Below are 14,102 nucleotides of genomic sequence, written 5' to 3'. Positions count from 1 at the left end.
CTATGACCTAATAGGATCTGAAGAGGAGATCATTCATTATCAGATTTCGTATCCAATAATGGCCGGGATATCTAGCCCGGCCATCTTTTAAGACAGACAGGTACTTCGATCACGCATTTTTTACATCGCATTCGACCGTGTCCCATTCCCTATCCGACGCACCATCCCCACCACGGTATCCCCAGCGTCCACTTCCCCTGAATGTAGCATCAGTCATTGGCATAGCATCCGCGTGCGGTTAGGTTGACTCATAAATCGCAACCGGGAGCTTCAAGTCTCCATATGTTCGAGTTCTCGCTGATCAGTTTCATTATAGACCTGAACAAAAGCTCCGCTCAAACTTTTAGAGCACGTCCTGGGGAAGCGGTCCGTTCTTTCTCCACATCGATTTTAGAATTATGTAGAACGCGAGTTCAGACGGGATAAAGGAAGGAGTGTAGGAGCTGGCATGGCCGGGGAAACCCAGGCTGTAAATAGTCCACAATGTAAATCGTCGGTGTCATTACGTGGAGATCACCAGTGAAGTGTAGGATCCATGGCTATAACTGGTCGTCTAACCATAGCAACTCGTCACCCTTAACTTTAAGGAAATTCATGCATTGAATACTGAAGGAGACAGTTCACCGGGCTTTTTTTCTTTTGGCAGTGATAGATAGGAACCTAATTAAAGCAGTTTTCTAACGGTACCCATCGCCATATTAGTAAAGAACTATGTGCCGTGCCTGCATTTAATGGGACATGCCAGAGTTTGTTCAGTATCGACGACAATGACCGTTGAGTGAAAAATAAAGATATTTTGGGACTGACATGTTTCTAATTACATCAACTTGAGTTGCCCGCATATAAGCTTACAATCCCTTCCTTTTGTGTATAGCGTGCATGCCGTCTTTGATCCACTAAAGAGCTCTCTATGCATCCTTACCCCACGCAAGCTCTCCCCGCGACTCATATCTCAGCACGAGCATCATAGGTGCATCGACCAGAGATTCTACATCTGATCCTGAAACTTGACAGCGGCTTCATCTTTAACCGAGCTAACTTTGGTACACGTTTGCTTGATATAAATTGAGACGACAGAAGGCAACAAGTATATTGTTAATGCGAGAATTTTAGTCTTGAAGGTCACGATCCAGTATAACTCAATTCCGTGTACACTTTGCCTATCAGCCCCCATATTAGGCAGAATATTGTTATATTCATCCCATCTCGGACCTCAGAAATACACTAGGCCGTCTATCTCTCACGATCAACAGCCATCCCCACCAAAAAAAAGATGGCATCAGAAAAACCCCTCCCCAAGGTCGCAATCCTCTCCATCGGCGACATGGGCGCCGGCATCGCCCGCCTGCTGCTGGCGCACTCCTTCCCAGTGGCCACAAACGTGTCCAACAGGAGCAAGGACACGCAGCAGCGCGCCGCCGAGGCGGGGATAACGACGCTGTTCAAGGACGACCTTGCACTCGTCGACTGGGCCGACGTGGTGCTGTCCGTGGTCCCGCCCGCCGACGCCGCCGCCACGGCGCAGCGCGTCGTCGACGCCCTGGCCTTCTCCAAGACGCATCAGAGGGGCGAAAGCAGTAGCAGCACGCTGTACTATGCCGACATGAACGCCGTCTCGCCCGCGACATGCCGCGATGTGGCTGCCATGTTCGCCCGGGCCCGCGCGCCCGTCGTCTTCATCGACGGCTGCATCCTCGGCGGGCCGCCCAAGCCGCCGGCGGCAGAAACTGCTTCTCAGGATGCCGCGGCGCCCAAAACGTGGAAGGTGCCGCTCTGCCCGACGTCTGGCCCCAGCAGCCTTGCCGACGTCCACCCGCTTCTGCAGTCTACGCTAAACGCGCGGCCCATCTCGGCGGACGTGGGGGCGGCATCCGGGCTCAAGATGTGCTTTGCGTCGCTGTCCAAGGGCTTCTCGGCCATCGCCGTGCAGGCCTTCACGACGGCGCACCGCCTAGGCGTGCTGGGAGACCTGAAATCCGCGCTGGAGGAGCTGGCTCCGGCCAAGCTCAAGCAGGCCGAGGGCGCTGTCACCGGTATGCCGCCCAAGGCTTACCGGTGGGTCAGGGAGATGGAGGAGATCAGCAACACCCACAGCGTCGACGGGGGCTTTGGGCCCGAGTTGTTCGCCGGCGCCGCCGGTGTCTTCAAAGCCGTGGCCCAGGATACCGTGCTGGGCCAGGAGAAGATTGGGAGCAGGAAAAGGGGCATGACGGTGGAGGATGTGGCTGAGGCGATGAGTGAGGGCATGGACAAGAAGAGGAAGAAGACGGAATGACTACTTGAGGTCGAGATGATGCGCGATTCCAGTTGTAGATAACGCACTGGAAGGGAAGAAGGCAGCGGCTTGCAGTAACACTAGTGCTCCTTTTTGAGTGAGTGGAAGATATATATACATGTGCAACATCATGAGGCAATCAAGACAAACAAATATCAGTCATATACCATCGCTGAATAAGCCCTTCTTAGCCCAAAGATGCGCCTCTCTTAAGATTTTAGATACGTTGCTAGCTTCGAACCATACGAAGGCCGACACCGCATTGCGGGCAAGGATATCAGCCCAGATTGACGAGGGGTCAAATAATGATCATCATCCTAAGCAATCATGTCGATGTCATCATCCACAGTTCCGTTGGCTGGAGCAGCGGTCGTGGAAGCTGTAGCTGGGGCAGTGGTAGCATTGTTGCTGTTGCCGCCGCCAAAGTAATCATCCATTTCAGCATCGAGCTCCTCTTGCGTCTTCTTGGTGCGACAATCACGCCCAGGCCGCTGACCGCCTCCCTCGTCGCCCTCGCCTCTACGACGACCACCACCACTGCCGCCGCCGCCACGCTCCCTCCTGGCACCCGGCCGGCGACCGTCGCGACGATTACCCGAGGTATATGGGCTGCCAGAGCGCGAACCGCTAGGGATATATCTGTCAATACCCCGGCGTGCTGCGTCCTCTTCAGGTGATAGAGATCGGTTCCTGCCTGATGGCATTGTTATGCGCTCCGACAATGGCCTTCCTGGTTTCACGGCGTTATCGAACGGGTTCCGACGTGAGCCAACGCCGGCTGGGATTATGCTGAGGCGAATAGGTTGGCCTGTACTTGACATTAGTCATATGCTTGTTGTGCTTCAGGAGTTCGTGATGCAAATCACCTGCTGCATTAGCGCCGTCAAAGTCCTTGACGGCCAAGGTTGCGTCTTTGTGACTTTCATAAGTCACATAAGCCACGCCCTCTGACCGGCCGGAGCGATCATAGAGAAGCTCGAGACTGATGATTGGGCCGATACGACTGAATAGTCCCTGTCCAGAGTGGTAAGTATCTGCTCACACACCGAGCTTTCCGGATGAATGAAACCTAAACATACTTGTAGATCTTCCTCGGTCAACTCGTAATGGATATTCTCCACCCGAATCTTTGTGCCCCTTGAGCTTCTGCAGGCGAGTTTCAGTCAGCATTTCCGTGCTGGGCGGCCTTCGGCGCATCGTAACCTTGGGTTCCAAGCTCACCCTTGTTCCTTATCGAGGTCATCGTCTCTGCGGCGCGAATACCTGCCCCCACGGCGGGAGTCTAGTCGTTACTTTATCAGCAGTCGCATTCGCGGTATGTATTTCGCTGGAGACGGAACAGTACCGTTGTCGTCATATCTGTCGTGAACCCACTCGCTGAACAGCATCGCATTATCAGCCTACAGGTTCCCCAAGTATCTTTCTCACATCTCTCGAATATGTAGTCGCCAGGCAGAACTCACGAGTCCAGGTTACGAGATTGATCGTCTCGATAGCTCTGTTTCCGTCAACGAACAAACACGAGACAGGCAGTCGTTAGCTTGAGGTAATGGGTTGTGTTTGCCATCTAATTTTCGTCCTTCCACGTCCACACTCCACAGATTTGCTTGGGCTTCGAGTGCGTGAGATGGGCTGGCTAGCTGGACTAGCTGGTGACGGAGGACGAGAAAAGAGGCCTCGACGGAAAAGATAAAATGTTTGGGGGAGAGGGCGAGAATGTTCAACCTGGCGAGGAGCCAGTTAGCAATCATCGCCAGAGCAAGTTCAGTCGCCAGCCCGTCCACCGCAAGATGTATCGAGTAAATCATGTCGACGTACCTTTCTGACTCCGTCGCGTGGGTAGTCCTGCCTTTCGCGCTCGCGGCGCCTGTTGTTGCCACCTCCACCGCCGCCGCCGCCGCCGCCGTTGCGGGGTCCGCGGGAGCCTCGGCTCCCATTCTTGGTCTACAATTGCGTCGATGTCAGCATCAAGTAGCAGGCCGAGGCCACCGCATTATGGTACTGACTTGGCGCTCCGCCAGGATCTCGTCGAGGCTGCGGTCCATTGCTTAAGTTGACTTTCCCAAAGGAATTGACTTTAACTTTTTGCTTCGAAGATGCTTGGCGGCAATAAAAGCAGTGCGATTGATGGTGAAATAAGATGTAGGTCTGGAAATTGGTGCGACCCGGGATGTAGCTGACTGCAGTGATGTCGGTCAGATGGAGGAGGATGGAGTAAATTCACGATTGACGCGTTGCTCCAAGAGTGGGACCATGTGTGCTACAACGAGCACCTACCTTCTCTAGCCGGTAGAAGCAAAGCGCCACATTGCTGAGCCGCCAAAATATTATCAATTTAATTCTGCAGCGACTGCAACAGAGCCCGCACCTGACTAGAAACTTAAAACCCCTACGCAGTTATTTGCTAAAATATCTTACCTGCCCAATGCTAATGTCGATCATTAATCGCATGTGTTTTGGGCCAAAGTTAAAATCTGACTTGGTGGTGCACTAAGTCACGGATACTCGCAGGTTCATCATTTTATCTACACACATCACTTCGCATCGCATCGCATCGCTTCCCAGGCGCATGTAGTTATTTATGAACGTTTTCATGGTCGTCGCGTGAGCACTACCTAGGAACAGATACATGACGTGAAAAAGGAAAAAAAAAAAAAGAGACGTGACTGAAGAAACCGCAGATCCTGCCGAATTATCTTGGCAGCAGAGTATCAAAAACACCTTCCCGTAAGAATTAAGGTGTCGACAGGCAGAGCGGCCAAACCCTCCAGATGCAAACCACTTTTGTGAACGAAATAGGAAGAGACGTAAAAAAAAAAGCGCAGAAATTTCCCCAAAACACCCAGCAGAAACAGTTTTCCCCTCCCTTCTATCAAACTCTCAGCACTGATGCCCCGAAGCGTGTAAATTTTTTTTTAGGCGCGTAATGTGATGGGTGTCGGACAGAAGTAGGGGGTTTGCGGGCGGCGGAGAGACAAGTGTATGTGTGTGGGTATGGTTTGTGATGATGTTGATCGGCAATTCTTTACGTATTGTATCTTAAATCAAGTCGGCGACGTTCATAGGCATCTCCTCAATCTGCGTGCTGTAGAACTGCTCAATCTCGCGCATCATGCGCACATCATCGGCGGTGACGAAGTTAATGGCGACACCCTTTCGGCCGAAACGACCACCACGACCAATCCTGTGGATGTAGTTCTCACGGTTGGCGGGCAGGTCGTAGTTGATGACCAGCGATACCTGCTGGACGTCGATACCACGAGCGAGCAAGTCGGTGGCAATAAGCACACGGGACGAACCCGAGCGGAACTCCTTCATGATCAGGTCACGCTGAGCCTGGTCCATGTCACCGTGCATGGCAGACACAGTGAAGTCACGGGCAGTGAGCTTGTCCGTGAGCCAGTCGACCTTTCTGCGGGTGTTGCAGAAAATAACGGCCTGGGTAATGGTGACAGTCTCGTACAAGTCCGAGAGGGTGTCGAGCTTCCACTCTTCCTTCTCGACAGCAATGTAGAACTGCTTGATACCCTCCAGGGTAAGCTCGTCCTTCTTGACCAGGATGCGGACGGGGTCGCGCATGAACTTGGTCGTGACCTCCAGGACGTCCTGGGGCATGGTGGCCGAAAGCAGGACAACCTGAGTCGACTGGGGGAGGAGCTGGAAGATGTCGTAAATTTGCTCGGTGAAACCACGCTATAGAGTGCATTAGTATCAAGTCCTCATATGCTTCGCCGCAGGTGATACAAGAGCCAAGAACATACCGAAAGCATCTCGTCGGCCTCGTCAAGGACGAACATCTTCATGCCGTCGGTCTTGAGGAAGCGGCGCTGGATCATGTCGTGGACACGGCCGGGGGTACCGACAACGACCTGGGGGCCGTCCTGAAGAGCCTTCATGTCATCACGAACGCTGGTGCCGCCAATGCAGGCGTGGCACTCAATGTTCATGAAGTCACCGATGGCAACAACGACCTTCTGGATCTGCTGAGCAAGCTCACGGGTCGGGGCAAGGATCAGGGCCTGGCACTGCTTGACGTTGGTGTCGATCTTCTGCAGAACCGAGATCGAGAAAGTGGCGGTCTTGCCGGTACCGGACTGAGCCTGAGCAATGACATCGTGGCCTGTAAAACATGCATATTAGGGGGCTGCGCGTGCACGATCAAAGTTGGCCTGAACCAGTATTGGGCGAAACCTACCCTTGATAACGGGCATGATAGCGCGCTGCTGGATAGCAGACGGGCGCTCGAAACCGTAGGCATAGATACCTGATGGGAAGCGGTCACCCTTGTTAGCGCCAAATGTGGGAGCGAATGGGAGGACAGGGATTTTTTTCTTTTGTTTGCCCACATACCACGAAGCAGCTCCGACTTCAGGTTCATCTCGTCGAAAGAGTCGACGGTCTCATCGTAATTGGACTCGATCTGCCCTGTAGCCGGCGCAGGGGGTGTTAGCCTGAATCAATATAGATAATTGCGCTATCAAGAAGGAGTCATTAAGCCCCAGGCTCGGGCAAGTCCAGCGCTGGAGAGGCAGAGGGTTGCGCAACTTGGCGCATTCAACCCCTCGATCCGATAGCTCCTTGCGAAAACCGCTCCTGAGAAGCTGCTGAGATCCGACGTACCTTCGGGGACATCCTCGAGTCCCTTGTCGGCCATGGTCGCGGTGTTGGTTGCGAAAGATTCCTAGATCACAAGCCCGGCTTGCGATCTAAGAATAGTGGAAGAGAAGAGTTGGCGGTTTGGTGGGGCAAACAGGGCCGAATGTCCGCAGTTTTCGCGTACGAAAGTCCGTGGAAGAATGAACAAGAAGCGAAAGAAGATTCAATGATTCTCACTATAAGGAGAATCTGAATCGTTTTTTATGTTTGATAGTGTGATTTGTTCTTGTTTGGTGGTGAGATAGGAAGGCCGAGCAGGAGCGAGAAAAAAAAATTCGGGATGGGGGGAATATACAACCTAGCCTGAGGCGAGGAAGGTTAGGTGGGGCCCACGAGGTAGGGCACGGGCGTCCAATCCAAACCCCGCCAACACAGCATGCTCCCCGCTGCGTGGGCAGGTTGCAGGCCTGCTCATTGCGCAAAAAATACATCAGAGCAAAAACTTTTAGTGGGGCGTTTGGGTCTGTAAAACTTCTCTACGATGCACCACTATAATTATTTTCCCCATTTCTTTCGGAAAAATCAGTCTTTGGTTTCCCTCGCCCTCATTCGTAAGACGACCAAGTATTGTCGGGCGGCGTATGTGGCTCACTGATAGCAGAGTCACCGCAATTTTTTTTTTTTTGAAAAAAAAAATCTACACTCAGTTAGGCGGATCCTTTGGTCTTACTCCTGAGTCAACTCCTGTCATCTAGACACCCACTACATCAGCACATCCAAGACGCATTTCGACCTTATCAACCTGAAGGAGGCTGCCCAGCCAAAACTGTTGCATGTTAAAGATTCTGCAAATTCGAGTGTTCCAAAGAGGTGACTCAAATTATGCAGCTGTTTCTTAGACCGAGAAGCAAAATAAACTCATAAGCAGCAGCCGACCATTTTCGACATGCTGCAATTCAGGGCGGACGAGTCCCATATGTCTGGTGGCGAGTCTATTACTCAGAACTACACCAGTCGCGCCGCCGAAGATGCTGCCGAGCACGTCTCAAACGATGCACTTGAGTCATCGATTCCCGTTCATCCTCTTGGAGTGAAGCCTCTGGGGAATCAGTACTTCGCACCTGGCGGCAACGCACGGCGGAACATCGGGGCTTTCCAAATACTGCCTGACGAGTCTTTGATGCTTTTGCTTGAACAATTTGATGCGCATACTCTCAGGGTGCTGGGGTACACCTGCAAATTTTTGTTCGCCTTCTGCAGCTCGGATGATCTGTGGAAGACTCTATTCCTCGAGTAAGTCAGTTGGCTTGGCGCATGCATTTCGGGGGGTTTCGCGGCTTTGCAAGTGCAAAGTCAATTTTTTTATTTTTCCGTTATTAGCTGTTTCTGTTGACAGCTATTTCCAGATCACATGAAGAGAATCCTCGCCCTTTCGAGTGGTTTGGCTCTTGGAAATCCAGCCTCCTTGGCTCGACCAAGGACAAAAATGCGAAAGTAGACTGCAGCACCGTATTCTCCGATGTTCTGCATCGTCCCTTCGTTTGCAGCCATGTGCCTTTGGCAGGATATGCCGCCGGGATTCCAAAACAAAATCAAATCAGGAAGTTCCCAGATTTGACGTATGATGACTTTGCGGACAAATGGAGTAGCACTCCATTTGTGCTCACCGACGTCGTGCCTGCTTGGCCCGTCTATAAACAATGGAGCCTCGACACCTTGTTGAAAAAATATCCCGACGTCAGTTTCAGGGCCGAGGCCGTAGACTGGCCATTCTCGACGTATCACCAGTACATGCTCGATACCAAAGATGAAAGCCCTTTGTATCTCTTCGACAAAAGGTTCGCCGAAAAGATGGACCTCACTGTTGGTCGGCAAGACGGTGCTGCCTACTGGAAACCTGACTGTTTCGGGCCCGACCTGTTTGAGCTCCTCGGGTCCGACCGTCCCGCACATCGTTGGCTCATCATCGGTCCGGAAAGGAGCGGCTCAACATTCCACAAGGATCCAAACGCAACCAGTGCATGGAACGCGGTGATCGAGGGAGCCAAATACTGGATTATGTTCCCTCCATCAGTGCAGGTGCCCGGCGTGTACGTATCTGAGGACAACAGCGAGGTGACCAGTCCTCTTAGCATTGCTGAGTGGCTTTTAGAGTTCCATGCCGAGGCCCGCATGATTCCCGAGTGCGTCGAGGGTGTATGCAACGCCGGAGAGGTTCTTCATGTTCCCAGTGGCTGGTGGCATTTGGTGGTGAACTTGGAGGCTGGAATTGCCCTGACACAGAATTTCGTGCCGAAATCTCACCTTTCGGATGCCTTAAGTTTCCTTCGGGACAAGCCTGATCAGGTCACTGGATTCAAGAGGGAAATACAAGATCCATATGAACTGTTTAGGAGTGGCCTCGAGCAGAAACACCCTGAGCTGCTAAAGAAGTCTTTGGAGGAGCTTGAGCAGCGTACGCAAAGAAAGAGGAAGTGGGATGCCGCGGTCGGACCACACGGAGAAGCAGAGGAGAATGGCGGTGGCGGTGGCTTTACATTTGGTTTCGGTGGCGGGGATGACGATGACATCCCCTAAAAAAACCGATGCAACTATCACGAGTAAATGTTGGCAGTTTACTCAGACATTACCAGGATGCAGGCAAGCATGGCAGTGCTGGTAAAGAAAGGCTGGTAAAGAAAGTAGCCGCCGGCACTCTTAATAGCCAACCAACAGTTCGTGGTATATATCGTGTTTACGTATTTTTTTAGAGCACATGCACTGTGTCCAGCTGTTGAGATGAGATGACAGGATTTTGCGGCAAACTCTGAGTAGGTACATCAAATGATGGACATATGGATGGATGAATTTCAGAGAAGGCAAATTGGCATTGCATCGCCTTGCCAATTGCCTGCTGCTGCTCTTTGCGCGAGCTGCTATTCCCCTACGGTCGCTGACTTGTCCCCTACTCGACCCTTACTCGACTTTACTACGTAGTTCTAGTAATCATATTGCTCGACGAACTTATTAGTTTGAAATTCAAGCCATACTAGCCAGCACTAGGATTGTTTACCAGGAAAACCTAAATACGATCTGGGCACATAGAGGAGGGATGGGAGCTCGAGTTCCGTCTGATAGTTAGCATCAGATCCGTTCACCAGCCTGGCCCCACTGATGTGTTCAGCTCAGACATTTACGTAGCAGCCATTGGCGCGCACCCTTTTTTTGCTCTGTTACGGCGGGCTGGAGTAATTTCAAGTGGCTGTCTGGCCGCATCCAGTCGACCAATTCCCCCCACCTACCATTGGATCTTACTTACCTGAGCCAGAGTCAGCCCCTGGTTGGCTACAGCCTTGGCCCCCCACATTCCAATCGCCCACTCTCGCCAGGGCGAGCAACGAATGACCCCACGCGGAAGCTGCCTGCAGACTCAGAGAGAGGTATAGAGCGGTTGGTTGGTGGCCTCAACAACATTGGACCTTGTCCTTCTGACCGACCGACTTCAAAGCAGAAAACAACAGTCGACTTGAACTGAAACCAAAGGCCGGGTTCCCTTTGTCTAACGCCTAATCATCTAATTTTGCATTACTGCAGTACCTACTTCTCTTCAGCTCTCTCCATTTATGAAGTCATCGCCCATTTACTTTTATTTTTTTGTCACCCAAACCGGTTGCGCCATCGCTTGCCATCGTTGACAGAGTCGATAACCCCTTCTTGGCACAGCAACAGTAGCAACAGCAACAGCCACAGCAACAACAACGCAACACCGCCGCCTTCCCTTTTTTGCTTGCTCTCAATCGATCGCTCTCTATCGCGCCTTGTTCTACGTATGCTAGCGTCACCCACTCCTTCCTACCGTTATTAGCGTCATCCTTCCCTCCCTATCTTCAACTGCACCACGGACAGTCCCTACCGCAGGTAACCTTGGTAGGTAATGTGCATACAAACTAAACCCTCACCCTAGCTTGCTTCACCCACCCACTCCTGTCTCGTGCCTCGTCTTGTACAACTCCCGCTGACAGGGGCATGCAGACAGACGCATCGGCTTACCTGCACCTTGCCTTGCCAACTTTCCGCCTCTCGCTTGATTCTTCCGTCCCGACTCGTCGACATAACTTGCATCTATCTTAGCGGTCGATACCTTGAATCCGGACTTGAGGCAATTTGGGCTCGTCCTTACGCTCTTCCCATATTAGCCAGCCAGCCAGCCAGCCCACTATCTACCTTAGGTACCTAGGTGCCTACCTACCTACATATTTATCGCATCGTAGCACCAAGCAAGCAACGTAGACACGCAACTCAATAAAGGCCAAGCCCAGCCAATCCAAAGCAGGCCGCAGGCGCAATCGCTCGCCGTCCACTTACCTGGGCTGATCTGCGATCACTCAGCAGCCGCTGGCAGGTCTAAGCTGACCGCTGTCACACCCGAGATTCGGTCCTTCCCTGCTGTCGGTACAATACACCACCAATCGCGTCATATCAAGTCGGATGCTGCCTTATATGACCTCTCTAAGCCCGCGCCGCCCCCAACGTTTCTGCTTACCTCCGCCTCTTGATTGACATTAGAAGTAGACTTCTCACGCAACGGCCATATCTGCACAACAAACAGTGCGGCCCCCGAGGCATTTACCTCTATAACTTATCGCCAGAATCGGCACTTCTGGCAAGATGGTGTCAGACGAGACGTACGAAATATGTCTGCCTATACTGGAAGATGAATCGTTGGACGATGAGGACAAGACGGACAAGCTCGAGGAGCTCTTGCGCAAGGAGACCTCCTTGACTGGCAACAGTCTCGAAAACGCCGTTTTGGATGCTCTTTGGCGATATCGTGATGGAGGGAATATAGCAGCATCACCACCTCCAATCAGACAGACCATTCTTCGCAGGCCGTCGCCAGCCTCGTGGCGTGCAAATTCGGGAACCCCTCTCTCTGGTTCTCCCCGCCTCGGAGTTAGCCCGCTGGCGCCGCCAGGTTTCGTCCCGACCCCTTTTGGGCGCAACGTCGTGTCTTCGACTGCATCGCCTTTTGGTTCACCCCGTCCTTCGCCTCGACTGGCATTCGCTGCCCCTATCATCCCGAACAGCCCAAACCTGAACGCATACGAGTTCGCTACCGATGCACCATCTCAAGAGACATTCGGAGACATGCAAAACGACAATGTCGACTGGCTCACAAATGACGATGCGGTGAGTGTCACCTCGTCGATTGGCACTGGGAGCGCCCTCAACGCCGCTGCGCCAGAGTATGCTCCCTCGCAGCAGGTGGATATGACACCGTACGATATGCTCCGCTCGATTCTCGGTCCGTCGAGGTCCGACGAGGAGATAGATGCTGCACTAGCCATGCACGGCTACGATCTCGGCGCCATCATTACTGCTTTCATGGATACGGTGGACTCGAGCGCGATGCAGGTCGCTCAGACTGAGGAACCCAAAACCAATGGGCTCCTCATCGGCAAATCCATGACACCAGATGCGCGGCCCTCCACTCCGGCTGACCAGAGGTCGGGAATCATTTGCAAATTCTTCTTGGCTCAAGGTCAGTGTTTGAGGGCCGATTGCAGGTTTTCGCATGACCTGAGCAACCATGTCTGCAAGTAAGTGATATTTTGAGGCGATGGCAAAAGGCAGAGGCAAGCAGGCTGAACTAACCCCTGATAATCAGATACTGGGTCGCTGGAAACTGTTTAGCGGGTACCACATGTATCTTTTCACATGACCCCGTCCATCTATTGAACAAGCTCTCGGTAGACGGAACCAACACTCCCCCGCCCTCGCACAAGGGCGGAATCAGTATCCAAGTTCAGGACATGAACTCTTTTCCTTCGCTACGGCCGGCAACCCCTGAGCATTTGGGCGGTCGGGCCTCCGGTAGCTACTTCCCATCAATGGGAGTAACCCCACCTCCCGGCTTCAAAATCCCAGGCCTTGCCGGGGAGAATCTTCGGCCTAGATCTCGCCCGAGCAGTCGTCAGCAGCAACGCAAGGAGCCAGTACAGACTGCACCATCTCTAGACGATGCTGAGGCTTTCCCATCTCTGGGAGCCGCGTCTGCCAAGGCAACCAGCAAAAAGCAGCATGGCAAGCGCAGTAGTCAGGGACATCACAAAGAAGGCTTGATCTCCAGTTCGTTGGCAGATATCGTCAAGATGTCGCCTTCGCCCACGCCTGAAGCGAAACTGGTCTCTAGGAAGATGGGTCGTACTGTGAGCTCAACCAGCATACGGAACGGCGAGAACAGCGCTGCGGCGCAGTCTATCCCCAGTCCCAAGCATATCCCGTGGTTAGAGACTGGCGAGAAGGCGAACAAGGCATACCTCAAGGCCCGTCAAGATGCCATTAAGCACGGCGGCCTGAGGAACAAGTTTTTGCAGAGGTGAGACTTCTGATGCGCGAATACCCCGCCCCACACATGAATCGTAAAAACTAACTTACAGCTACGTCAGTGCCGCTCAAGCTTGGAACCGCAACGACGCACGCGCGGCCAAGGCTCTCAGTCTTCGTGGTCAGAGCGAGAACGATCTTATGAGGAGGGCTCATCGCGAGGCTGCACGTGAGCTATACGAGGAGCGTAACAAGAACAACAACAACAACAGCGTCAGTTCTGAGTTTTACGTCGACTTGCATGGGCTTCATCCCGAAGAGGCGGTCGAATATCTCGAGAAGGTGCTGCTGGAGAACGAGAAGGAAATCAGGCCGATTTATGCTATCACGGGCACTGGCCACCACAGCAAGAACGGTAAGGACAAGGTCGGTAAGGCGATCCGCGGGTTCCTGAATGAGTGGCGGTACGCTTTCCGTGAATTCTCGGTCCCCGGAGACCAGCGGAACATGGGTGGGATCTTGGGAATCGACGCGAGGAGCTACGACAAGAGTCTGGCTAGGAAGTCGTCGCAGCAAGAGCCGGTCGACATACTCGCACAAGGGAAAGAGATTGGCGAAGGCAAAGTCAAGCTCTTGGTCAGGGATACGACCAAGGAGCCACCCAAGGGGCCTGCTGGATACCGCGGACGATGATTTCCCCAATGCGTATGAACAAGAGCGCGCCACTTGTTGATGCAGTGCTGGGGAAAGTATAGTAGATTCTTAGTTGATAACAGACAAGCCGGGTTATATATAGCTCACGCTAATTCGGCCTCGCTGGCCTATAAAACAGAAAGACAAAAAATCACCATCATAACTAACGTGTCTTTGATTGGTTGTGTGTTCGTCGAGGGCATGCTGAATACTATGTCATGTATAGTAGGTG

The 14,102-nt window shown here is 52.7% G+C and overlaps 5 protein-coding genes across 5 annotated transcripts; 3 read left to right on the top strand and 2 right to left on the bottom strand.

Moving 5' to 3' along the window:
• The first annotated feature begins 951 nt into the window (after nt 1–951).
• MGG_04398 (6-phosphogluconate dehydrogenase) lies at nt 952–2,597 on the top strand. Its single transcript, XM_003710969.1, has one exon. It carries the CDS (start codon nt 1,274–1,276, stop codon nt 2,273–2,275), a length of 1,002 nt encoding a protein of 333 aa, XP_003711017.1. The 5' UTR covers nt 952–1,273; the 3' UTR covers nt 2,276–2,597.
• MGG_04399 (uncharacterized protein) lies at nt 2,266–4,546 on the bottom strand. The gene is made up of 8 exons (XM_003710968.1): nt 4,282–4,546; nt 4,094–4,219; nt 3,739–3,773; nt 3,621–3,652; nt 3,497–3,557; nt 3,355–3,421; nt 3,142–3,289; nt 2,266–3,083 (listed from the first exon to the last, which is right to left on the bottom strand). The coding sequence occupies exons 1-8, from the start codon at nt 4,318–4,320 to the stop codon at nt 2,593–2,595; spliced, it is 999 nt and encodes a 332-aa protein (XP_003711016.1). The 5' UTR covers nt 4,321–4,546; the 3' UTR covers nt 2,266–2,592.
• Nucleotides 4,547–4,820: 274 nt separating this feature from the next.
• MGG_04400 (ATP-dependent RNA helicase eIF4A) lies at nt 4,821–7,194 on the bottom strand. Its single transcript, XM_003710967.1, has 5 exons — nt 6,896–7,194; nt 6,626–6,700; nt 6,471–6,539; nt 6,037–6,395; nt 4,821–5,968 (listed from the first exon to the last, which is right to left on the bottom strand). Exons 1-5 carry the CDS (start codon nt 6,927–6,929, stop codon nt 5,315–5,317), a joined length of 1,191 nt encoding a protein of 396 aa, XP_003711015.1. The 5' UTR covers nt 6,930–7,194; the 3' UTR covers nt 4,821–5,314.
• A 252-nt stretch (nt 7,195–7,446) lies between these two features.
• MGG_04401 (F-box and JmjC domain-containing protein) lies at nt 7,447–9,739 on the top strand. The gene is made up of 2 exons (XM_003710966.1): nt 7,447–8,164; nt 8,278–9,739. Exons 1-2 carry the CDS (start codon nt 7,818–7,820, stop codon nt 9,446–9,448), a joined length of 1,518 nt encoding a protein of 505 aa, XP_003711014.1. The 5' UTR covers nt 7,447–7,817; the 3' UTR covers nt 9,449–9,739.
• A 579-nt stretch (nt 9,740–10,318) lies between these two features.
• On the top strand, nt 10,319–14,068 carry MGG_04405 (CCCH zinc finger and SMR domain-containing protein). The gene is made up of 4 exons (XM_003710965.1): nt 10,319–10,777; nt 10,883–12,450; nt 12,519–13,229; nt 13,300–14,068. The coding sequence occupies exons 2-4, from the start codon at nt 11,519–11,521 to the stop codon at nt 13,868–13,870; spliced, it is 2,214 nt and encodes a 737-aa protein (XP_003711013.1). The 5' UTR covers nt 10,319–10,777; nt 10,883–11,518; the 3' UTR covers nt 13,871–14,068.
• Nucleotides 14,069–14,102: the final 34 nt, after the last annotated feature.

The sequence above is a fragment of the Pyricularia oryzae genome, chromosome 1 (genome assembly GCF_000002495.2).
Source record: "Pyricularia oryzae 70-15 chromosome 1, whole genome shotgun sequence".
Taxonomy (NCBI): Eukaryota; Fungi; Ascomycota; class Sordariomycetes; order Magnaporthales; family Pyriculariaceae; genus Pyricularia; species Pyricularia oryzae.
This window is presented reverse-complemented; position numbering and strand designations above follow the sequence as displayed.

Coding starts and splice junctions, on each gene's coding strand:
- MGG_04398 (XM_003710969.1), top strand. CDS start 1,274: ATGGCATCAGAAAAACCCCTCCCCAAGGTCGCAATCCTCTCCATCGGC.
- MGG_04399 (XM_003710968.1), bottom strand. CDS start 4,320: ATGGACCGCAGCCTCGACGAGATCCTGGCGGAGCGCCAA. Junction 4,220..4,281: donor AGATCCTGGCGGAGCGCCAA/GTCAGTACCATA, acceptor ACGCAATTGTAG/ACCAAGAATGGGAGCCGAGG. Junction 3,084..3,141: donor TGACGGCGCTAATGCAGCAG/GTGATTTGCATC, acceptor TGTCAAGTACAG/GCCAACCTATTCGCCTCAGC.
- MGG_04400 (XM_003710967.1), bottom strand. CDS start 6,929: ATGGCCGACAAGGGACTCGAGGATGTCCCCGAAG. Junction 6,540..6,625: donor GAAGTCGGAGCTGCTTCGTG/GTATGTGGGCAA, acceptor GCTTCCCATCAG/GTATCTATGCCTACGGTTTC. Junction 5,969..6,036: donor AGGCCGACGAGATGCTTTCG/GTATGTTCTTGG, acceptor TGCACTCTATAG/CGTGGTTTCACCGAGCAAAT.
- MGG_04401 (XM_003710966.1), top strand. CDS start 7,818: ATGCTGCAATTCAGGGCGGACGAGTCCCATATGTCTGGTGGCGAGTCT. Junction 8,165..8,277: donor TGGAAGACTCTATTCCTCGA/GTAAGTCAGTTG, acceptor AGCTATTTCCAG/ATCACATGAAGAGAATCCTC.
- MGG_04405 (XM_003710965.1), top strand. CDS start 11,519: ATGGTGTCAGACGAGACGTACGAAATATGTCTGCCTATACTGGAAGAT. Junction 12,451..12,518: donor CTGAGCAACCATGTCTGCAA/GTAAGTGATATT, acceptor CCTGATAATCAG/ATACTGGGTCGCTGGAAACT. Junction 13,230..13,299: donor AGGAACAAGTTTTTGCAGAG/GTGAGACTTCTG, acceptor CAGCTACGTCAG/TGCCGCTCAAGCTTGGAACC.